The 25,397-nt window shown below is 41.3% G+C and overlaps 1 protein-coding gene across 1 annotated transcript; it reads left to right on the forward strand.

Moving 5' to 3' along the window:
* The first annotated feature begins 2,035 nt into the window (after positions 1-2,035).
* PSMD12 (proteasome 26S subunit, non-ATPase 12) lies at positions 2,036-19,713 on the forward strand. Its single transcript, XM_054978511.1, has 11 exons — positions 2,036-2,352; positions 7,918-7,977; positions 8,207-8,335; positions 11,892-11,999; positions 12,820-12,924; positions 14,300-14,449; positions 14,596-14,730; positions 16,714-16,826; positions 17,359-17,533; positions 18,068-18,145; positions 19,259-19,713. The coding sequence occupies exons 1-11, from the start codon at positions 2,245-2,247 to the stop codon at positions 19,466-19,468; spliced, it is 1,371 nt and encodes a 456-aa protein (XP_054834486.1). The 5' UTR covers positions 2,036-2,244; the 3' UTR covers positions 19,469-19,713.
* The last annotated feature ends 5,684 nt before the right edge of the window (positions 19,714-25,397 follow it).

Below are 25,397 nucleotides of genomic sequence, written 5' to 3' on the forward strand. Positions count from 1 at the left end.
GGTCTGTATCGTTGGGGGAAATCCTTGTTAATTTCACCTTCCTCAGATTTTTTAAAAAAGTAAACTTACTATGTGACAAGTACTGATGTGCCTGTACCCACTTCTGAAGAAAATGCTGGTGACATTGACAAAGCTTTCCTCAGACCTTGTCAGTTACATGGGGGTGATGGATACCCCTGGTCATGGAAAAGGAGGGTGGGATTATGCAAAGGAGGAATACTAGTAATTGAGGCTAGAGAGACACTTCTCTACAGATAGAATCCAGTAAAATGGCATTTCTAAATGTGCTCAATGGTTTTTTAAAAAGGTGGATTGACATCTAAAACCACACTTCAGAAAGCATGCATTTGTACACAGGCAACACAAAAAAAGGATAAAAGGAGGCTGAAGTCTAATTATAACCAACTTTCCTGCATGGCCAACAATCAATTAAAACATCCAATGCACTGTGTTTCTCTTTTTAATTCCTGCACACTAACAGTAAATAAGTTGTCAAAAGAGTTTATTGCCTATAGCCATAGGCCGTCACAATTCACCAAACATTGACTAATAAACAATTAAGTCCCTTATCACAGTTTATGTAAGTTACTAAAATTAATTAAAACAAAACAATATGAGAAAGGCTTAAAAATGCTTCACATGACATGTATGACATATGTGTAGCACTTTATGAAATAGATCAAGATGGGTCTGTAGCAGTAGAAAAGAGCAAGAGTCCAGTAGCATCTATAAGACTAACAAAATTTATAGTAGAGTATGAGCTTTCATGAGCCATAGCTCACTTCTTCTGACACAGCTAGAATGTGAGTCCGTCTGTCCTTATATCTTGGAGACTGGAGTGATTTCAGATGCTGAATGACAATAGCAGGTAAATGACAATAGCAGGCATGATTGGATTGGATGGGGTCTGCAGGGGGGGTAGTAGATGTGAAGAAATCAACATTGGTAATGAGATAGGAAGCTTAGATCTCAATTCAATCCAGGCGGATGCATTGTCCTGAGCTTCGTTATCAGTTGCAACTCAGCAGTCTCTGTTTCTAATCTCCCTTAGAAATTCCTCTGCAGGGTAACTGCAACTGAATGTCCTGAAAGGTTAAAATGTTCCCCTGCTGGTTTTTGAATGTTTTTGTTTCTGATGTCAGGCTTATGTCCATTAATTCTTTGTCAGAGGGAGATCAGAGACTGCTAAATTGCAACCCTAAATACCTTAAGCTACCTAAAAACCTAAATACCTTATGCTACAGTTTGAACCAAGATCAAGATAATCCAAACTATGGAATTCCCCAGTACTATGTATGAATGTTAAAGTTGGACGGTGAAGAAAGCTGACAGGAAGAAAACTGATTCATTTGAAATGTGGTGCTGGAGGAGAGTTCTGCAAATACCATGGACAGCCAAAAAGATGAATAAGTGGGTGCTTGAACAAATCAAGCCGGAATTCTCCCATCAGCAGCTATTAGCCACAGGGTATAGCTGGAACTCTCTGTCTAAGGCAGTGATGCTCTGTATTTTTGGTGTTTGCAATCAATGGGAGGGCTTCTGGTGCCCCTTCCGCACTTGCAGACCTCCTGATGACACCTGGGTTTTTGGCCACTGTGTGACACAAGAGTGTTGGACTGGACGGCCATTGGCCTGATCCAACATGGCTTCGCTTATGTTCTCCCTAGCTAAAATGACAAAACTGAGGCTATCGTACTTTGGTCCCATCATGAGAAGGCAAGATTCTCTGGAAAAGTCAATAATGCTAGGAAAAGTGGAAGGCAGCAGGAAAAGAGGAAGCTCCAATACGAGATGGCTTGACTTAGTAAAAGAAGCCAGGTCCTCCAGCTTGCAGGTTCATGACAGGACATTTTAGAGGTCGTTCCTTCATAGGGGACTTGACGGCACGTCACACACTCACACACACAACGTAACACGACGCAGCCCCAACCAGGCCGCACTGACTCTCCCCGCCGCGCCACGCCTTCCCGTAGGCTCCGCCCACTGCTCTTCTGCGCCGGCGCTCCCAGCCTCCCCTCGCGCCCTCCCGCCTTCTTTCCAGTTTCGCTTCCCCGCCTCTCCCCCGGGAAGGACCAGGCGGCCCTCGCGAAAGACAAGCTGCTTTAGGTGTCTTCCGCAGAGCCGGGAGAGGGCGGGAGGGCTGCCTCGGGAGGTGCCTGAGCGCGTCGGTTTCCGGTTCCGGTGAGTCAGGGCGCCCGACGGAGCGCTGGCGAGGGGGACGCGGGGCCGGTTCGGGATCCAGCCATGGCGGACGACGGCGCGGAGCGGGCCGATGGCCGCATCGTGAAAATGGAAGTGGACTACAGCGCGACGGTGGACCAGCGTTTGCCCGAGTGCGAGCAGATGGCCCAGGTGAGGCGCCGGGCCGGGCCTGGCCGCGGGCACTGAGTCATGGCGCCGCCCGGCCTAGGCCGCGCCGGCTCCCAGCAAGATCCGCGTCGCCCAGGCCGGCCCGGGGAGGCGGGCGAGAGGATCCCTCCGAAGCGGCTCGGGTGCGGGAGGCAGGCCCTGGGGCGCGGAAGGGGCGCCGGGCGGGACCGCCTCTCGACTCAGGCGCCCGTGCCCGTCCCTCGGTGGGAGCCGCTGGCCTCGTTGGGCTCGCTGGGCTGGGCGAGAAGCGCCGGACGGGGCCGCCGGGGGAGAGGCCAGGGGGGGGCGCGGCGAATCAGGAGGGTCTGCGGGGAGCCGACGGAGCGCAAAGGAATCGGCGCGTCTTTGGGGGGCGGGAATATCGCGGAGCTCATTTGGGCAGTATTATTATTACAGTATTATCACAGTGTTATTATAGTACTCCAGTATTATTGAACTCAAGCTTCTGCATCCTGTTCGTTGAGTCCCATTAAGTAAGTGGCAACTCCCCGTGTAATATATTTTTTGTTGCCCTCAGCCGAAGTCCCAATTCCATGGAGAAGTTGTGTGGGACTCATTTTAAATTCCTTTAGTGGGTTTGATGGCCAGAGACCATGAAGCGAAACCTTAACTACCATGCATATCTCACGGTTTCAAACTCCGTGGTTTTTGTTGTGTTGAACACGTTTTTCACCTAGGTTGATAGTATTTCTGACAGCATAAAATTGCCCAGTGTCTTGCACTGTATGGAAAAAAAATACATTTCAGGTTGTTGTAAACCTGCTGTGAGTTCATTTGATAATAAGAAGTGCATATAGCGGTAAATGCATGTTTTACTTCTTATTTAAAGTATTTATAAGCCTGCATTTTCCCTGAAATTATAGGGGAGTTACGATTTTTTAAAAAATGTTTCCTTATTCATAACATGATGATGGCAGTAGTGTAGGAAAAATGCTGTAGAGTTACTCTCCAGAGAAGTAATCATCAATAAGGTATCGAGCATCCTAATGGGCTTCAGTAGTTTACACTTGAAGAAGTGCCATAATCTAACATTTAAGGGTGGTAACCTTCTGCTGTCATTGTGGCACCTGGGAATGGTGGATGAGGGTAAGAACAGCCCTCCACCACTGTTTGCCTTAGCTGTTGGGATGGGGGCAATTTTCTGCTTCCTCTTAGCAAAAAATTGTAAGCAGTTATTGCTGTGGGATCTATCTCTGTACTTCTCTCCTCAGAAAGAGCCAACTGCTGTCATTCAATCAAACTGTTGCTGCATCCAGAGACCACTGCAAAACATGTTCAAATTGTTGCTAAAAATCAAGCAAACTACATGCAAACAGATTAAACTCATCAATGCAATACATGCAGAGGAGTTAGCCGTGTTAGTCTGTGGTAGCAAAATCAAAAAGAGTCCAGTAGCACCTTTAAGACTAACCAATTTTATTGTAGCATAAGCTTTCGAGAATCAAGTTCTCTTCGTCAGATGCATGATACAGAGACTGGTCAAATATAGAAGAGGAGGGAGAGAAGGGGAGGAGAGAGAAGAGGCAATTAGGGGGGGAAAGGGGAGGGTGCAACCAAAACATTCCTTTGCTAGTATATGTGAACATCTCCTTTTGGTGTGTGGATCAGTTGGCTTCAAAGGAGTTTGTCCTGTTAGTTTGTAGCAGCGAAACAGCTAGACCATCCAATTCCAATGCAGTATGAGCCTTCGATAACCACAGCTCTCCTTGCCAGATGCATCTGACAAAGAGATCTGTGGTCCCCGAAAGCCCATGCCAGGTGCAACTGAGCTCCCCCAGACCCCGCCTCTGTAAAGGAAATCTGTTACCTGTGATAATGAGATAACCATTCATAGTCCCTATTCAGGCCCAGCTTGACAGAGTCAAATTTGCATATGAATTCCAATTCAGCAGCTTCCCGTTGGATTTTGTTTTTGAAAGGTTTCTGTTGAACTACAGCGACCTTTAAGTCTTTGATGGAATGTCCTGGTAGATTGAAGTGTTCTCCCACTGGTTTCTGGACGTTTCCATTTCTACCCAGGGAATACAATTACAGGACCCAATGGCATCAACTACACTGTCTCTGGCTCTTACAGCTGCTCATCCTCCAATGTGATATATGCCCTCATGTGCCGACAATGTCCTTCTGCTCTGTACATTGGACAAACCAGCCAACCTCTACGCAAAAGAATAAATGGACACAAATCTGACATTAGAATCTGACATTACTTTCACCTTCTATCACTTGGTTTCTAAGATTTAGCATTACCTCTTCTAGAAGCCGGTGTCTGGGTTTCAAGTCCAGCTTCAGGGACCATTTAAGGCATTTGTCACCCAGAAGGGTGCCCCTCATTCTATAATTGGGCAATAGTTGAGAATGGTGTCTGGGAACACTGGCAACCTGCTTCAGAGGGAGGTAAATCACCTTTTGCTGTAATGTCCACTGAGAATTGAGCCAGTTTTTACCATAAAACGGGAGATACAAATATGTAATCCACATAGCTGGATCCCCTGTCTGACACAATAATTGATACTTCAACATCTAATTGAATAAAAGTTGGCTGGATTTGTTAACCTTGCTGTTTTGGGAAGACCATTCCTGCAGTGCAGTCTCATCTGAGCCCCATCCCTGAATGTTACGGATTGTTAGATGGTTCATCCCCATGGGGGCATTTAAATCCCCTATGGATATTTAGCCTCAGTATTACATAAAATACCATCTAATTTCAACCAGTCATCTTTATATAGCAATGACTAGTTGGGGGGCATATAAAATTAAATAATTCTAACAAAAGAACCCTTAAGGACAACTGTTTGGGTATTACTACAGGTGAGCCAAGCCAATCGAACAATTTCAATTTCAAGATCAGTAGAAACTAACAGAACAAGGTCCCCAATACTTGGTGGTACATATTTCTGATGTTTAAGTGTCCTGGCATTTCCAACAGCTTATATCCACTGACTACAGTATTGTTTATTTCTGTTATAATCATGTTTCCTGGGGAGCTATGATATCCTGCGGAGAAATTGTAACAAATTCAGAATCCATCAATTTACATTTCCACCCAGCAACATTCCAAGGAATTAATCTGAAATTTAGCAGAAGTCTTCTGTTTCTTTAATCAATTGTCCAGGGTACTGAGCTATTAATGATTGGACTGCTGGATATCAGAAGTTTTTGCACTAATATTACAACTCTTTGGGAGGGCATTTGAGTATAACTCCATTACCTTATTCTTTGTTGAGCTCTAGCCTTTTCTTAAACCTTCTCCCCCCCCCCCCCATTGAGTTGGCTTTTGCTTAGTGTTTTATTTTATTTACTGTGTGCCTCTATACGGAAGAAGGCTTATGGACTCCCCCCCCCCCCTCCTTAGGGGATAGTATATATCCTGTGTTAGGGGATATAACATTCTGTAGATCAGCAGAAAGGGGCTTATTACCAAACGGGGGTACCAATCTACCTATAACAGAACTAACCTGTATCTCACTTATGCTCGCTCCGATATCTGAATTCTTTTCAGGATTTAAACATTCTGATGGAAGTATAATGGTCATAATACCAGTCTCTATTAGGCATGTGTGGTTCGGGAATCTGATTTGGAAAAAATGCCTGAATCGGATCCGATCCGTAAAGATTATGGTGTTTCCGAATTATTTCCCCGAATCGGGAATGCCGGAATCGGACCCAATCCGTAAAGATTCCATAAAGATTATGGTATTTCGAAGTGTGAAACCCGAATCTTTTTGGGCTGCACACCCCTAGTCTCTATTAGTGCATACCACTATAGATTGCAGTCCTGATATCATTTGTTTAATTTGGGATAAATACATAAAAATCTGTTCAACAAATGCACTTGTCTAAAAACATTAGCTGACTGTACATCCCCTAGATTTGGTCTTTTCGCTTTGTCTAAAAACATTTATCTCCCAACAGCAGTAGGGAGTCAGAACTGGATTTATTTTGAGCATTCAGAACCGCTCTTTGCTGCCAAGATATCCAGTAGGTAAATTGAAACTTGGGGCTTCTGTATCATTTTTGTAAAACACGAGATCTTATGAATGAAGCAATCCCTTCTCCTTTAGAGGTCGCTGCCAACTGAGTCTGCCCCAGTCTCTTTCCCCTGAAGTAATTAAATTCCACTCCGACCCTAGACAGTCTTCTGGTACTCTCTCATTCAGTTCCCCTATCCTACCCCCTTCACCTTTTATTTCACTCTGTACAGAAATAATCCTTAATTGAGGTTTGTTGGATCGTTTTCTCTACACCAGATTTTAGGAATGAACTTTGCAGCATTGTCAATGACATCCTTCCAAATAAACAGTAGCAGTCACTTAGCCTTTCACTTTTGAAAAAGACCATATAAAGGGGAAGGGGAGTCCCCTGTAAATAAAATTCCTACTTGGAGAGCTCTTCCAACAAGGCCATAGGCTAAGCACCAAATGCTTGCAAACTCCAGATGCACCCCGGATTTTACGGCCCATTTGAAACAAGGAGGGAGAAGATTCAGCACACGACAGAAAGGTGCTGGCTACAGATCTCTTCTTCTTCTCCTATGGCAAAATTTCCCTCTGGCTGCTTGTCTTCTGGAGCGGGAAGGGACAGGGGGCTGCTCTTCTCTAGCTATTCAGAACAAGTGGTGGGGAGGCGTTGTTGTCTTTGGCCCCACCACATGTGCTCTTTTCCAAGCTAGGCCACATGCAGCTATTCAACTGAAACAGATTTTTTCCTCCACCTGACCTGACCTATGTGTTTGCACACGTGTCAAAGAGATTGTGTTCATCCCAGGAAAAGGCCCAGCTCAAGAGGAGAAAGCCCCCCGTCACAGCAATCTCCTTCCCCTTTTGCCACCAGGAGAGGGCAGCCAAGATACCCTTATACTGTGCTGCCTCAGACCAATGGAGGGGGATGTAAGCTGTGGTTTTTTGCCGTGATGGTCTGTAATGGTGGCAAGAGAAGTAGCTGCTGACTCAGGTCACTGCCGCTTTCTCTCCCAGTGGCGTCTACTGGAAGATTTATTGTGGGAAGTGCCTCTGCATGTTTCCTCCAGCGCAGTATTTCCCAGAATGCTCTGAATTATTATGGGAACTTCCCACAGTAGTTTAAAATGCTTCAGGGAGTGTTGTAGTGCAGGAGACGTAACAATAGCCAGATTACTTTGAGATACAAGGCTCTGCTTCAGAATTTCTGGAAATCCAGGCACCAAAGTACAAAGGATTGGTTCTGATCCAGAAAGCCAGCTTTGACTACATACCTTTGAAAAAGTTAGTTGCAACTAACTTCAGCCCTCTTGTTTTCAATGGATCTTAGTCATGATTGACTTTAGCTGGATTGAGCCCCAGTTCAGAATTGGCTTTGTACCATAAAGTTATGCGTTTTATTATTTAGAATGTTTGTGCCCCTCCTTTCTGTTGTATAGCTGCTCAAGGTGCTGTATAGCTGCTCACATTTAAATTCAGGAAGACACATTTTTACTCAGCTTTGATAAAGGCTTGCTGAATGTGTAGTGCTAGAGGTTCTATGTACTTTAGAAGTAATTTCCCTCATTTTGGTCAATGTGTCTTATTCTAGGATGGAAGGCTTCAAGAAGCAATTGAGACTTTGCTGTCCTTGGAGAAACAGACTCGAACTGTAAGTGAAATTCTCTAAGTGACTGTTCTTTTATGAAAAGTACTTCTCAACTGTATCCCTTTATCCATATTCCAGGACCATGTAATAGGAGTTGGTCATATCCCTTCATACCTTTTAGCCATTTTATTGTACTTGCAGTGAATGCCTCTCTCGAAGGACAAAATAACAGTTATATTAGTAATATAACTATATTGCAGTCTACAATTAATTACTTTCCCCCGTTCTTTAGGCTTCTGATATGGTGTCCACATCTCGCATATTGATTGCTGTAGTAAAAATGTGTTATGAAGCTAAGGACTGGGACGCCCTTAATGAAAATATTATTATTCTATCAAAGAGAAGAAGTCAGTTAAAACAGGTAAGATTACACTGGGAATGGTGGCTACACAGGGCAGGCATCGTTAGTTCTAACAGCCAATAAGGCAAGTCCTTCTAGCTTTTGCTCTTAGGGGCAACGCAAAACATCCTTATATCTGATGCTCAATGAGTGGGTTTTATATGGTGGTGGAAATAGCAATCTCTACATGCAGTGTATGTTTCTCTCCAGCCCATGAAAATGGTGCTGTATCTCACTTGTCATACTCTGCATTGCTCTGTTGATGAGGACCTTTAAAAATGTGTGATACAGTATAGGGAAGTTTTGCCTGTGGGCTGCCAATGTTAAAATTCTGGTTGCCAGTGGCAACCCTACCCAGAAACAAAGGCCTAGGAGAAGAGGTGGTCTATTAGATATTGCATTATGGCTTCCGTGTTAGCTTTCTTGGTACATGTCTGAAACCTGAATTCATTATTCTTTTATTGCTGTGGTTTTTTTAAAGTTAAGTTTAGAAGTGCACGCATCTGCATAAATGTCTGTAGTATTATCTTTAATGGTATATAGTCACAGTTGTCTTTTTTAAATTGTAAAATGCCTGGCACAGAGTGAAATGCAAGGATGTTGTCTTTCTACATCTTTTTGGCATGGCTGTTTTGTGTCTTAGATTTTGTGAATAAATGTGATCTAGTTATTGACAGACTCTTTATGCATTAGTTGCTTACAGTAGGATACTTCAGCATCTAGACCACATGGTTTCTTATTGCACCCCCCCATCTATCTACCTACCACTTGAGCTTTGCAGAATATGTGACTGGAAAAATGGATCTGGCCTTGCTGTGATCCCATTGCTATAGCATTTGCTGGTATGAATATCACTAAAATGAATTCATCTTAGGAATTGAGAGGTGGCATCTTTTGTAGTGCAAAAGGAATATTTTAATGTTCAGAACCATTTTGGTTACTGGAGGAAGTGGGTCTTTTTTCTCCCCTGTCCCTTCTTAGCTGTTGTACTTGTTTGTGAGGTCAGCCCTAATAATAATTCTGTCTTCCTTGCTAGAAAGTTTGAGTGTGATATTGATAAAATGTGTCTTGTTTTTATTTCTACATGGCAAGTACTGTTGAATTTTGTGCTTCAGCATAATTACCATTTCTGTTTACTTAGCAGTTAAATTTGATCCATATTAGCCAAAGGGAGTGTATTTCAGGTGACTTAACTCAGAAATCAATCGAACATCTTGCTAATTGTGATTTGGAAATGTGGTTTGTAGAATTAATGTCTGTACATTTGAAAGTCTTTGTATATATAAATATGCTTTCAACTATAAATCCTGTTTCTGTTCAATTGGCAAGACTCTGGAAATAAGCTTTCCAAGTAGCATAATTGAACAGCGTATAAATTGTGGAGAAATGTCCAGTTACTTGATCACAAATCCTTTGGTAGGGTACATATTGGAAATGAGCACTTAAAGCTTCTAAAATCATAAAACAGTTTTGAAAATGTACTCTAAACTAATATCGTAATCAGTATATCTAATTCTCAATGTGGCTCCATCTGTGGAGACATAGATTGGAGCTATGAATAGGCTTGTTTTTTACAAACATGAGAAACGTCTCAAGTTTGCAGAAAAATATGAAACCTTAAAAAAAAAGGACACGGGTGAGTGGTTAATACTTTACAAAATAATAGAAGCAGCATCTGTATCTTTAAGAAATGAATGCCTGCTGCATTGGCCATTGTGGAGGTTGCTAGGCAACTTGACAGCATTGTCAGCCTTTAGGTCTTGATTTTTCTCAGCAAAAGGTAGTGAAAGGAGGCAGGGCGCTTTCCTGGCCTGGTTTGGCCTAAAAGGGAAGACTAGTTGGTGCCAGACCTGGAAGTAGGATTGCTAACCTTCTGATGGGGCCTGGTATATTCCAGAATTACAACTGATCTCCAGACTACAGAGCTCAGTTCCCTTGGAAAAAATGTCTGCTTTGGAGGTAGACCCTGTGGCATTATACCCACTGAATTTCCCAACCTGGCAGCAAACTGCTCAGGCCACATAGTGTGAGCAGCGCATAATGTAATTAAAATTTAAAATTCCAAGCAGCAAAATTTCATGTATGAACAGTTGGACTCCAGAAGTAGGTTGTTTAGGAAGTCAGTTTGTATTGTTGACTCTATACAGTGTCTCCTACTTCACTGTCAGATATGATACTGATAAAAAGCTCCTTTTGGAGCAGTATAATGTCCTTATGGATGTAATAGGTTATTATTAGAGATGGACATGAACCGGGAAAATTCCGAACCGTGCGGTTTGTGGTTCGTTGCATTTCACGAACCATGAACTTTCACAAACTTGCCCTGGTTCGTGAACCTGTTTGTTTGGTTCATGAAAACGTCACTTCCGGGTCAGCAGAAGGTCTGCAGAGAGCCCATTTCCCCCTGTTGCCTAGGATTGATCGATCAGCTTCACGCTATCCACAGTGATGAACTGAAATATGAACCAAACACACTGGGCTAAAATTTGACACGGTTCGTGAGAAATGAGCTCTCAAAAATCGCCGGTTCACGAACTGGTCCAGTTCATGATGAACTTCGGTTCATATTTTGGTTTGTGTCCACCTCTAGTTATTATAGATTAAGAGTTAGTATTTTATACATATTTGCTCTCATCCCAGGTAAGATTAGCATGGGAAGGAAGAAAAGACAAATGAAGGAAAAACGTTGTAAAGCTTAAGAATTGAAAGAAGGCAAATGCGTACCAGCTGGGGACGTTTTAGGGAAAGATTCCTGCAGTAGTTGGAAAAATAGGGGAATTTACATCATAGACCTAATTCTTTGCCTGTACAATGTACTCAGCTGTGTTGCATGCAGCAATTACGTTGGCATTGATAATGCTAACTAGTGGAAAAATCATGTGTTTCCATCTCCTAAATACTGTGGTTTGAGTGCTGGAGGAGTGTGATACTAACAGAAATACTTTGCATTTTTAGTGTATATTAAAAAATAAAACAAGGCCATCTTGCCTGAAGGATGTTTAAATTTCCTATAGCAGCTGCATTTCACTGCCAAAAACCTGGTATCCTTTTGGAAAGCTCTCCTAGTATATAGAAATAGCACGGTGATCATAGGTAATTTTTGAATTATGGGAATTTATTTCAAGTTCTGCAGTAAGCCTGATTTCCAATTATAGAAACTCTGAATAGGTATCCTTAATCACAAAATAAATGCAATTCTTCAAATGGAGGACCTGTAAAAGACAGGCAAGTTTTTTCCTTTTGTGCTTCATTTTTCATTGCTAGTGAAACTTTGGACTGTGCCGCCTTGAATACAGCTCCTCAAATGAGAGCAATTGGGAGAAGTATCTCTGCCATTTTGTATTATGTGACATCCGGCTGCTGTCTGTGGTCTGTGCAGTCTCCATCTGAGAATATAAGCAAATATTAACAGTCACTTCTTTGGCTTCAAATAAATGTCTTTCCATTTTTATTTGTTTACAACAATTCTGTATTAGGATGGGTACTTGCTTGCATAAGGATCAGTTTGAATAATTGAAAATGATATTTGTGAAGAGCTGTATTGATATGATAATATGGTTTTTTTTGTTCATGTAAGGCTGTTGCTAAAATGGTCCAGCAGTGCTGCACTTACGTTGAAGAGATCACAGATCTGCCAATCAAATTGCGATTAATTGACACACTGCGTATGGTTACGGAAGGAAAGGTAAAAGATGTTCTTGTTCAAGAGCTGTAAGGTTAATGATTCCTTGGACGTCTTTCTGGGACACACACGTTTACCTTGAGACAATAGCTCCTCTTTCAGTCACCAGTTTGTTTATACGGTAGCATGAATTGGAGGCATAAGATAAAGAAAAAAAGCTCCATTATAATCCTTGGGTTTTGATTTCTTTTTTAATGTTTATCCTAGCTTAAGGTTTCTGAGGTGTAACTAATGAAAGGCTTGTGTGGACTGTTAGGATCCGGTCAGTTTTGCCCTTGATTTGGAGACTAGCAAATGGGATTGAGAGGGTATACCTAGAATCCAAAAATGCTAGTTAAAAAAGATACTTCCCATGTTCTCGTTGGTGGCTCACTGTGTTGTTTGAATATGTCAGCTTATGTTAAACAAACAACAATGCAATCCGAAACACAGTTACCCCTTTCTAAGCCTGTTGAAGTCTGTATGCCTAGAAGGGTGTAAATCGGTTTAGGATTGTGTGGTAGATTTATTATGTTGTAAGGGCAAGAATGACACCCTCTTCAGACAGTATTTTCCTTTTTTGTGTGTGTTCTAAAAATGCATCTAGAACAGTAACCATTCGACTTAATTTGCAATTAGCCTTTTCAGATTTTTCTGGCCGTCCACATATCTAAGCGTTTTACAAGGCGTCTGGCTCTGGCCCCTGCGCAGAGATGTCCGTGGGCCCTTCTCCGCAAAGGTGCCATAGCCACACATGGAATGATCACTCTCCACAAGCTTAATATGGCTCACAGATGATCTTGAGGATTTTCTTATAGAAAAACGTCTGTTTTTTTAAAAATAGATCTACGTTGAAATTGAAAGGGCTCGGCTGACAAAGACTCTTGCAACAATAAAAGAACAGAATGGTGAAGTGAAAGAAGCGGCCTCAATTTTGCAAGAACTTCAGGTAATGATTTGGGAAACAGATTTGCTAGCTGACGCCGAAACTTAGTTCTGCAAGATCAAAGAGCAGTGACGCTTCTCTAGTTGACTTGTATAGGACACGATTAAAGAGATAAGTAAGATCCTTAATATTTCCAGATCTGTAGGTACAGATTCTGTATCTTGCAACTGGGTCTTGCTCTATGCAACAAAAGATTTATTATCCAGTGCTTGATTATCCAGAACTCTCAGGTAACTGACATAGCCCAGAGGACCAGCTCCCCTCTCTCCGCCACCGTACCCCTCTCACTTTGGGTATGGTTGTGCCCCACTCTCACCTCTCCAGCTGGCAGCTTGAGGCACCTGGCCACTGCCACCTGATGATATCCCCCTTTCCCTTCAGCCTGCCTCAGACTGTTAGGAGTCTGCCCTGCTGTAGGGCTCCCAGCCAGCTGGCTCATTTGTCTCCCTGCTATGCAGGATGGTGCTGGGGAGTGGGTCTCCTCAGGTATGGTGGCCGTCACCACGGTGTTTTCAATGCACTGGTGTTTGGTGGCTGCGGGTTCCACTTGGTAGGGGGCAAGGCAGAACAATATGCTTGAATATTAGGCACGGTTGTTTAAGTAGCACCCCCTGTTCCCTGTGAGTGCTGGCTAACGCAGCGTTTACTTAAACTTCAAATAATTTCAGATTTGTGGAGCATATGTTACAACCTTGAGCTTGCTCAGGATCCGGGCTTCTTTTTATGAAGTTGATAAAAATTTGATTTAGTTATTTACTTAATTGCTTTTATTACTTAGTGTGCAGTTGTTAAACCACTTTGAAAAGAGTTCTGTCATTCTTTAGTCACCAATTGTGAGATTTTTTTTGGAAAGGAACAAAGTTTGTCAGCAGGGCTAGGTAAACGCTTTTAAATTCTGAAAGGTCAGCATCAAATTTTGGAAGGCTTAAAGAATTTTAAAACTAGCAGTTAGAAACACATATTGGGCCCATGAATAAGCAGATATTTGGTATTCTGCGGATTATAAAAATGTGGATGCAGTGTAAGTAAACAGGTTGGCTTAGATCCCTAGTAACATTTCTGCAGGTTTGACTGTCTCACTTCCTCCTCCTCGCAGCAGCCCTAACTCCTGTTCCTGGAAGGTTTGTATCACCAAACTGTCCTCGGAAAACATCATTAAAAGGCCATGTGCAAAGTTGCATCAAAATGTTCCATAACAGGCATGAAACTTTACAATAGTTTAATTTTTTTTTCTTTGAAGCAGAGCTCCTGGCTATCTTAGCAGGACCTTTCTTATGATTTACCTGTAAGATTATTTTTAGTGGATAAATTAATGGATTACACATTGCAAGCCTTACCTTTACATAAAATATACAGTGACTTATGTTTTGCATTTTAGGTGGAAACGTACGGATCCATGGAAAAAAAAGAGCGCGTGGAATTCATCTTGGAGCAGATGAGGCTTTGCCTGGCTGTGAAGGACTACATTCGAACTCAGATTATTAGCAAGAAAATTAACACCAAATTTTTTCAGGAAGAAAACACAGAAGTATGTCTGGGAGGTTTTGTGCTGCCTTAATTTATGTGGTTACGCTTATGTTTTAAATAGATTTCTCTGTTAACATGTGGGGGAAGTCTTGACATATTGACACGATGTTTCTTGATACTTCATATTAACCTTTCTTGATATTTCAGAAATTGAAACTGAAATACTACAATTTAATGATTCAGCTGGATCAGCATGAAGGCTCCTATCTTTCCATTTGTAAGCACTACAGAGCTATTTATGATACTCCTTGCATTCAGGCTGAAGGCAACAAGTGGCAACAGGTAAACGGAATCTTTCCGCATCTGCCCCCAGCTGTTCATCCAGAAAATCCTCTCTGAGGATTAAGGGATGCTTGTGATCAACATGCACCATATTAAAAAGAGGGAATTTGTCAAAATTGCTGCTTCCTCATTCCTTTGCTTTAAAAAAGCAAGTAAGAGGAGACATTTTACCAGATTCCTTGCACATACTTCACTGTGGGATCCTTTACTACAGTCTGTTAAAGGACATTTTTGTACTATCAAATACTATATTAAATTAGATGCTTTTCCTTCGTTTTAGATTTCAGTGTAGGACATACTTCCTTTTCCATGATTGACTGTTCATTTGCGCTGTCACTTAACGCTATATTCAGATCTTGAGCAAAATTGTGGTTCTCTGAATTTCATCTTTTTAGTTTAGTGTTTCTACTTTGTGAGGCTTGAGTACGGTGCTGCTGAAGTTGTTTGGGTATGGTAAATTGTGACTTAGAAAGCTACAGACCAGTTCAAAATCTAATGGTGCAACTTGCATGATGAAGGAGTTGGCGAGAGATCCTTTCCTGCCTCCCTTGCACATAAGAGTGGGATGGTTCTAGATTAGGGGCGTGCAACAAAAAAAGATTCGGATTTCCCACTTTAGAATTTCTGAAGTGGGAAAAAGAGTTGGAAATAAGTGATTTCTGAAGTGGCAAGCCGCTTCAGAAATCACTTATTGACTCGCTTTAGTATGCTCTGTAAAGATTTGGAGCTCACCGGAAAGTAACACTTTTCTTGCCTCTTGCAAGCAACAAGAAAAGTGTTGCCTTCAAACTTCTCGTCCCGCTGCTTATTTCACCCGATGGGAGGGGAATGAGGGAACCCCCTCATCCCCCTCTCATTGGGTGAAGTAAGTGGCGGGGCACTTTAACTTTCAAGTCCTGCGCTGCTTGCTTCAGCTGAGAGGTGGGAAGCAGAAGCAAGCAGCGGGATTTGATCCGAAGCTTTCTGAAGCGATCTGAATCACTTCAGAAAGCTTTGATTCGGTATTTCCAAATCAGGCCAGCAATGCCCAAATCCCAAATCTTTCCTAATCCCAAATCTTTCCTAATTGGGTCCAATTTGGGTGTTTTTTCTGAATGGGAGTGCTGGTTGCAGTGTCAGGCTAGGATGTGGGAGACTCGGGTTCAAATTCCCATCCTTCCATGGAAACTTGACCATCATATCCTTGCAGCCAAGTCTACCTCACAAGGTTGTTAGGATAAAATGGAGTAGAGAATAGTAAAGGTTGACCTGAGCCATTTGAAGATGAGATAAAAATGCACTAAATAACTAGAATCTCTCAAATTAGGCCTTTGAGTTTGCATTACTCTCTATAGAGCTCCAACGTCGATTTTGATTATGTGGTTTCTGATGATCTGATCCGTGTGGAAATGCATGGCAGTGTTGGCCCAGCAAGTATGCCAGCCAGCCTGATTTTCCTGCGATGTGTGGAGAATTGGTAGAGGAAGAGCTATTAAAAGGAACAGGCTAATGCCCCATGAGAAATCATAGGAGGCAATAAATGACTTGTAAATCTTTCCCTCCAGCCCAAATATGCTCTGTAGGATTCTGTAAGTTTTCAAGAGCTCTCTCTTCCCTTCCCTCCTCCTCGTGGTGGTGAGCAGCTCTTGGCATTCTGTTTCTCCGTGTCGTTGATTTTTTTAAATGGGCACAGTCATTTCCCTAGATCCAGAGGAGTTAGCCGTGTTAGTCTGTAGTAGCAAAATAGAAAAGAGTCCAGTAGCACCTTTAAGACTGACCAACTTTACTGAAGCATAAGCTTTCGAGAATCACAGTTCTCGAGAACTCCAGTAAAGTTGGTTAGTCATTTCCCTGTATACCTAGGGAATATATACCCTGAATGTATCAAAACATCACAGTCCGTAGCCTGGTTTTTGCTGCTTTCGCGAGTCACTGTAGTATGTCTAATAGTAAATGATACTGCTCTTCTACAAAATCCAAGTTTCTTCTCTCTCTTTCGAACAGGCTCTGAAAAGTGTGGTCCTTTATGTTATCTTGTCACCTTATGATAATGAACAGTCTGATCTGGTACATAGAATAAGCGGTGACAAAAAGCTAGAAGACATCCCCAAATATAAGTACGTAACTTTTCTAGTAATCTGTTCTGTTATAACAGCATGGGTTGGTGTAAGAATGGACGAGAAAATGCCCCTATACATATATCACGTTAAGTACAAAATCTGCATTCTTTATGGATATTAAAATATTCCTAGAGGGCATATTTTAAATATATTAAAATATATGGTGACGGTATTTGAGCTGTCAGCATTTGCAATATTTAACATAATTCCAGAATTTGAACACAGCTATTATATGTTCACGTAAGATCTGGCATTCACAGTTCTGTAAATAACTGCTTTATCTGGATCCAACCTGTACCAACGCTTTCGGCTTATGTTCTGCAGTAAACATACATACAAACCTGCAGATAAGAGTGTGCTTCTTTCTGTGAATTTATTTGTTTTCTAGAAGATTAATAAGAAGCTTAAAGGTGAAGCTGTTAACAGTCACACACACAAGTTGCTTACAGAAATTTTAACTGCACCGTTTTATGGTATAAGAGAACGACTTCTACCACTCATTTACAAATGTTTGTTTTTGTGTTACCAGAGATCTTTTAAAACTATTTACTACTATGGAATTGATGCGCTGGACTGCCTTAGTTGAAGAATATGGAAAAGAATTAAGGGAAGGGTCTTTAGAAAGCCCTGCAACAGATGTATTTGGTTATACAGAGGAAGGTGAAAAACGATGGAAAGATTTAAAAAACAGAGTTGTGGAGCATGTGAGTAAAATCTGCTTTCGAGCGTTGATTAGAACTGTGAGAAATGCTGTTAGTAGCTATTTTCATCCTGTGTACACAAGTTTTTTTCTGACTATGACTGTTTCTTAGGAATATTAATTAGGGCTGTTTCTTAGGAATACGTCTTATTAATGACAAACCTCATACCATCTCAGCTCAAGTCCAAATATAGCCAAAATATTTTAGAAAAGTGTAAGGTCCAGTTTAATTTGCTGTAGCCCCTACTGCAACTTTCTTTATAAATACTTTCATGGGGTTTTTAATCCAGTAAGGATTCAGGATCTTTTTGGTTAAAACTTATTTGTAGATCCCTCTGGTGAGCTAATTGCTAATGGCGGTGTTAGCATGATTAATGTGAGAACGTTTTGTACGTTTCCTGAAATCCCGACATTAAATAATTTCTTTGCTGAATACCATTATAGAGTCTAAGCATGCTCTGATTTGATTACTTCTTTTGTTTTATGGAGACACTATGATTACTTGACCACAGTCTTATGTTCCAATTTTTATTTTTAGAATATTAGAATAATGGCAAAATATTATACCAGAATTACTATGAAGAGAATGGCACAACTCCTGGATTTATCAGTTGATGTAAGTGGTGCTCAGGTCCTCAGTCATTTTGTTTGTTTGAGGTAAAAAGTGTGACATTGCTGAACAATGACTCTTCAGAGTAATACTTGGATGTCCTCTGGGCTCAGTCATAAAGGGTGGTGTGGCTATTCAAAAAAACTCTTCTGGAGCACTTAGCCAAATTTATTAAGTCTCTAGAAAGTTCTTTGCTGTAGATGCTCCATGTATCTCTTCGTCATATGGAGTTCCATCCCTTTCAACTCCCCTTCCACTGTGTCCATCCCAACTCCTGCTTTGTGTTTTCACTATGTCTAAGTCTTCCATTTGTACATACATGTTCTTGTTCCTTGCTTAACTTGCTAATTCTCCCCTTGTCTAGGGGCGTCTAGAAATACGGGAATAAATATGAGGGTTCTGAATTTGTTTTGAGTTACGTAATTGAACCAGCTTTTTATACTGACAGAAGAAGACAACGTAACTCCTTTTGTAATGTGACAACTATATTAGTACATCTCCTAGCCTTGCATCATGTAAGATACTTGTGTTGACTTGCAGTATCAATTAACAAACGTGCTGGAGGGCCGTAGTTTGAGAGCACCAATATAGATCCACTGCCAGGGTCACTGTTTTAAAGAACTGTGTCTAATTTAACAACTAGATACATACATGAGCAAAACTGAAGTAGCTGGATCATGCTTCTTATGGTATTTTATTTTCGTAAATCACATTGTTTTGGTTGAATCCCTTGTTGCGTTCGTGGAAGGTGCTGACAGGCTGCTATTTGCCACGGTCCCCTCCTTCAAGGAATCCTTTTCAAACATGGAAAAGTTATTCCCAGGGTCACAAGACCCACCTGGGCTAATAGCAACACTGAATGGGGAGAAGAAATAGCCACTTCTGTTTTCCCAGTACAGCTCCATTGATGGAAGATGAAGAAGGAAGCAGTCTTGGCCCTTTTTACCCCCGTACTGTAGCTTCCCAACTCCCGTGGCTGTTGGTCCTTGCCTCCACGGATCGCCGGATCCCACCCTCTCCTTTGAAATAATTCAAAGGCGTTTCATTCAAAGCACTAAACTGTGGTATGTGATTTTTCAGTCTGAGTACCTAATTTAGTGCCGTTTGTTTGTTTTTCAGGAATCTGAAGAGTTTTTGTCCAACTTAGTGGTGAATAAGACCATCTTTGCCAAAGTGGATCGGCTGGCGGGAATTATCAACTTCCAGAGACCCAAGGACCCCAATAACCTCCTCAATGACTGGTCGCACAAGCTCAATTCACTGATGGCCCTCGTTAACAAAACGACACACCTCATTGCCAAAGAGGAGATGATTCATAACCTGCAGTAAGATGCCTCGGTAGCCTTATTGTTTTAGGGAGGCACTGAAAATTGGCCATAGAGACTTTGTCCTGCTGTATATTTGGGTCCCCCCCCGCCCCCCCATCTCTCCCTTCCAGGTCAAACTTAGAACATAATCACTCTTGAAGAATTGTTGACAATTAAGTTCCTTTGATTATTCATTTAGTTGGTAACAATTTTGCTGCAACGGATGGAAAAAACAATAAAAACTATATTGCCTGTGTGACTGATTTATCCCTGTTTTTGTCCTGTTCTGTCCGACAGATACTTCTGTATTTGTCTGTCTGTCTTATTTTTTTGCTTTTCCAGATGTACGAGGATATTTTAATATATTCTTTTTATAAAGAATTGTACCACGGTAATTCTAATGTTAAATCGAAGTGCAGTGTGTCTGAGAATTTCAGACATAAAACTTCAGTTATTGATTTTTTTTCATTTGTAAGTATTGTAGTTTTAAAGCAGAATGTGATCTAACAGCATAGAGTCTGTTGTAGCTCGTTTTCCTCTTTGCTATGGGTAAATGTCTCTTAATCTTTCATTTGAATTGAAGTGAACTACAGTAACACACTGGTAATTTCTCCAAAAGCTAACACTTCACAGTATTTCAGATGGCTCATCTTGTCTTGGTTACATCCCTAACAATGGTTCTTTCTGGGCTGTATCAGTAATTCTTAAAACTTTGAAAGGCTAGTATAAATATGCTAAACTGGTGTTCAGTCTTCTGTTTAGGACTGCTGTTTGATAAATGGTCATAGCCATTTATCTCACAGGCTGGTCTCACAGGCTCAAAAGTTGTAAAATGTTGAACCCTTTAGAACAATGTGTTTTTTTTAAAACAAAATTAAACTAGATACGAGCCATGCTTGGACTTAAAACTGATTGTATTAGACTGTTTTTGAGTTGTACTTAAAAGATCCACACTTTTCCAGGTAAAGATTAGCATTTATCTGTGGAACTTTTATCAGGTGCTTTCAGATATCCTTGACCCCTTTTTTCTTTGATTAGAATAGGGTCAGGAATTTAGGGATGTTTTATGTTTATCTGTGCCTTTGATACTTGGGGATCCAAAAATACAATGCAACAACTTCTGCCTGCCAAACGCTTGTTGGGCTTGTATCCAACCCCCCTACCCAGTGTAGCAAGGGGCTTTTAAAACTAAAGGGGCACTAGGCAAAGGTTACTGCTCTTGAAAGAAAGGTACTCAGAAACTGAAGCAGTTGCATGCTTCAGTTTCATTTTCTTTATGCTGCTTTTACAATCCCGTTTTGCTTGGAGAAGTATGAATAAAATCAGTCGCATGCAGAGACAAACTTTGTGCACATGCAGTGTAAGATATGCTTGTATGAGTAGGAACCTTTTGTAGTGAAATTTTGTCAATTAAATTTGTATTTCATCCTTCTTTGCAAGAGTTCAAAAGCACACACATGGGGAATCTCCCCGGCAGGTAAAGGCTAGACATAGCTATGGAACTATATCAGGTGCTTCCAGGTGGCCTTGACGTTTTTTTCTCCGATGGTCAACAGGTTAAGAGATGCTTCTGTATAAAATGTAATGAGCGAAAGGGTGAATGATGCATGTGATTGCTGTCTTGTAGATTCTGCATAAAATAGATACAAGGAAGTGTGTTCTTGTGTTTCCTACTACTTTGGGTTTAAAATGAGTATTTCAGCACTATTCAGAGTGAGAGAATATTTTAAATATACACAGCATGTGTGGGTAGATGAAAATGGAAAACACATTTAGCAGGCTGGTTCCATTGTGTAAAATGGAGTTTCCTTCAGTGTGGAACCTTTCTACTTAGCATCAGCCACAGCTATGGATACTTAGGGTTGAATTTCACTTCTCTCTGTGCCCTTCTAAGTTAATTCTTTAGTAGCAGTGCATATCTGACAAGTATCTCTTATTGTTTCTGCCATAACCCAATAGTTAGATTGCCCTTTGTTGCCAGGATTTCCATCCTCTGTGATTCACTGTCCTTCTGAATTTGCCCTCTGCTGTCTAAAGGATACTGGAGATCACACTTAGGTGGTAAGTAACCAGAGACCGCAAAATAGTCCTTTCTTATCTGCCATGGAGAAACAATGTATTTCAAGAAAATGGCTGCAGCCTGCTTGAAGTGGAACCTATATGAGAATGGTTAATTGGTTGACAGTTAATGCCTTCGTAGTGCAAATAGCCACTTCCTCTCTCAAAATTTTTTTACAGTCTTGCTAAAGCTCCACGCATGACACCTTTGTATTTCTCAATATGCTTTATTCCATAACTAAAGGTCAAGGTAGTCCCCTGTGCAAGCACCGAGTCATTACTGATCCATGGGGGGATGTCATATCACGATGTTTTTTTGGCAGACTTTTTACGGGGTAGTTTGCCGTTGCCTTCCCCAGTCAGCTACACTTTACTCCCAGGAAACTGGGTACTCATTTTACCGACCTCGGAAGGATGGAAGGCTGAGTCAACCTTGAGCCGGCTACCTGAACCCGGCTTCCGCTGGGATCGAACTCAAGTCGTGAGCAGAGCTTGGGCTCCATAACTTAAGTACCTCTGTTAAGGCGAAATGGAAATTAATCCTCTGGAAGAAACTGAAGTTTGTGGGAGGGTAGTCTTCCTCTAAGATCCAAAATGTGTGCTTTCACTTTTAAGATATAAATTGGACTTTCATTTCAGGGGCACTTGTACAGAAATCTGTTGTTTGTTTATGCCCCTTGTAGAGAAAGGGTGAGGCAATGGGTGCAGTTTTCAGTATCTCAGGGTTTCCCCCCCCAAAACTTGATTTTAAAAAAAGCAAAAGTTATTCTGCAACTCTTGTCAATTTTTCTGTTTCTTCAGTACCAGTTTTCAAAAAGGACTAATCTGATCACAAATCTAAAGTATATGCCTAAAATCTGTGCCTCTGTCAATTATTCGTTTTTCAAATTATACATTGGTTTTATTCTGGAGTTAATGTGTCATGGTTGGAATCCTGCTGATATGTTCCATTAATTTTAGCAGGGCTTTTTTTCAGCAGGAATGCGGTGGAACGGAGTTCCGGAACCTCTTGAAAATGGTCACATGTCTGGTGGCCCCGCCCCCTAATCTCCAGACAGAGGGGAGTTGAGATTGCCCAATCTAAACTCCCCTCTGGAGATCAGGGGGCGGGGCCACCAGACATGTGACCATTTTCTCTGAGGGCAACCCACTGAGTTCCACCACTTCTTTTCCCAGAAAAAAAACCCCTGAATTTCAGCATTTTCTTCTAACCGAAGGAGCCTTTAGCTGATGGAAGAGCCTATTCCAAAAGAGGTAACTGCTTTTGCTGTAAGAAACAACAGTCTTGTTAATGCTGAACGGAAAAAAACCTTTTAATTGTAGATACTTGTTTTAAGAATTTTATTATTGGCTACCCAGTTATAATTGTCTGAAATAACCATACCCCAACCTTTTGCCAGTTCTTTGTGAAAGGTGGACTTGCACTCCAATGCTAGCAATAGTTGATAAATCCTTGCTATTAGATCCCTCCTTTCCTTAGCCAGTGCTTCTAATTCCCTTCAGGTACAATTGCAGAGGTTGGAAAGGTTTCTGAGAATCACTTGTTCATTTGAAGTAATGACTTCACCATCTATTAATCCTTCTTTAAGCTCAGTTGCTACTTTACCAAATTGACTTGTCATCATACATAGGCTGGGGTTTTCAACCTTGTTCAGCTGGTGAACACCATGGGAATTCTGAGAACAGGTAGTGGGTGCCAAGATAAAACAGATGCCGTGGAAGCTGGGTCCAATCACAAAATCTTGAGAGGCAGCAGTTGTTAAAGGCAGTGCCTCCTGGACTTTTCTCAGGCACCTCCTGCTCTACTGAAGTGGAGAAAAGGCAAGATTGGCTCTTTGCTCTGGGGAGAAAGCAAATAGGTGCTAGAAAACAATGGCTGCTATGTTGGACCACTGCTATACAAACATGTTTGCTCATGACAACATGCAGAGGAGAAATTCCAAAATCTTACTTTCCCACTTTCCAAATGTTTTAAAAAAAACCTTGAGAAATGTTATTTATTGCTTCTGTTGGTCTGTACCATACAATTAGAATATAATGATCTCAGAAGTTCATCAGAGCTTACTTAATACGAATCTTGCCGCTTTTGAAGCCATCTCAGCTGATATGAGTTTAAAATATAACTCTGGACAGGACTGGAGAATTACCTACTTGTAAGGGAATCAAAAGTTATATAAGCAATGACTTTCAGGCTTCCTACACCTTGCATAGATCTCTTCTTGACCCCATGAGAAGCAGAAATAGTAAGCGATATAAGTTCACTATTACTGTACTATTGGGAGTTGGCAAAACGATGTACTATCAATAAAAGTAGCACTGTGTCCACTCTTGGGTAGTTCAACATGCATACAATGGCTTGCTTATGGAAAACTGTTTGCTTAGTACTTGCATGATGACAGTCTGCGTGAGTCATGCTGTGTAATAGATCTAGAAGAGTTAGCCATGTTAGTCTGTAGTAGCAAAATAGAAAAGAGTCCAGTAGCACCTTTAAGACTAACCAACCTTACTGTAGCATAAGCTTTCGAGAATCACCGTTCTCTTAGACTAGACTCTTTTCTATTATGCTGTATAATGGCATATCAATTCTTTGTCTTCAGTAGGTGAAGAAACACGACTCAACATCTCTAACCGGTAAACTTAAACCAATTTCACTTGCTTTGCAATCAGATCCTATAAGGGGAAGGGTCCTTGTCTTACCTAACAGATTAACAGATTTCAACTTTCCAACTGGTATTTTTTATCTTAAGATAAAAGACTTCTAGCTAAAGTAAAGGTGTATTTGCCTGCCTTGAAATGTTAAAACATTGTGACTGCACCTGCTTTAAAGGCATTGGAGAAGGGGACTTTAAAACCAAAAAATCATCATGGGACAACAGTTACTTTCCCTTGGCTGAAAGTCTTTGACGCTCAAAAGCTCATACCCTGGAAATGTAGTTGGTTTTTAACGTGCGACTAGACCCTAATCTTGCTCTAATACTACAGATCAACACGACTTCCCACCTAAAACTAATTTTCTGCTAAAACTAGAATCACTGTTAAAATACATCATTTTCCGATTAAGATGGTACATTTTTGCAGTAGTGCCTATCAGGGATACCCTTAAAGGAGAAATGGAATGAAAACTGTCAGTCTCCCTCCCTTGACAATATAGGCTGCATATGATTATTCCTCTGAAGCACACACATTTCTCATCGCGTCAGTTCTACATAGTGAATATAAACAGCGCATGGGCTTTGATAGTCAAATGCACAAGTCGTTTATTTTCAAAAACAGGTGGCTAACATTCCTATGGTTATTGAGCAGCATAGAGAATCTCTGCAACTGCTCTTCAAATATTCCCTCCCTTGGCAAATTTGACAGTAACAAAGAATGCACTGTCAACATCTATTCCTGTAATCTTGAGACGCACACACACACCACTGTCAGGTATGTGTGTGGAGGGATAGATTTCTCTCATTGTTATGCAGTGATAATAGGGTGCTGTGATAAGGCTAGCGCAAGTGAAGGTAGTCTGTTGTTACATTCCTAGTTCAGTTCTCTATACGGTGTCCCAAGACAAGAATTTGCTTGGATTTGTTCTCATGTTGAACTTGCTGTTGTCCGCAAATAACTCACTTTAATAATCATCTGTTCAATAGTGTGTGTATTTAGATTATCTCAAACAAAGAACTGTAGTTAGTTGCAGTTCCAGCTTGCCTGGGGTTAATCACATTTTCATACTGGCCTAGCTTTGAAGAAAAAACTAGAGATCCTCAAATTTTAAAAAACTGGGTGCCTGTAAGTAATATTGTCTGCAAACACCACCACCTAGGCTTCTCGGTGCTTTCCCTGTCCCATTTTCCCATTTTAAACTCATTATCTGCTCCTAACATTTCATCCCTTCTGGTGCATTT

Source organism: Eublepharis macularius, chromosome 4 (assembly GCF_028583425.1).
Source record: "Eublepharis macularius isolate TG4126 chromosome 4, MPM_Emac_v1.0, whole genome shotgun sequence".
In the NCBI taxonomy this organism is placed as follows: domain Eukaryota; kingdom Metazoa; phylum Chordata; class Lepidosauria; order Squamata; family Eublepharidae; genus Eublepharis; species Eublepharis macularius.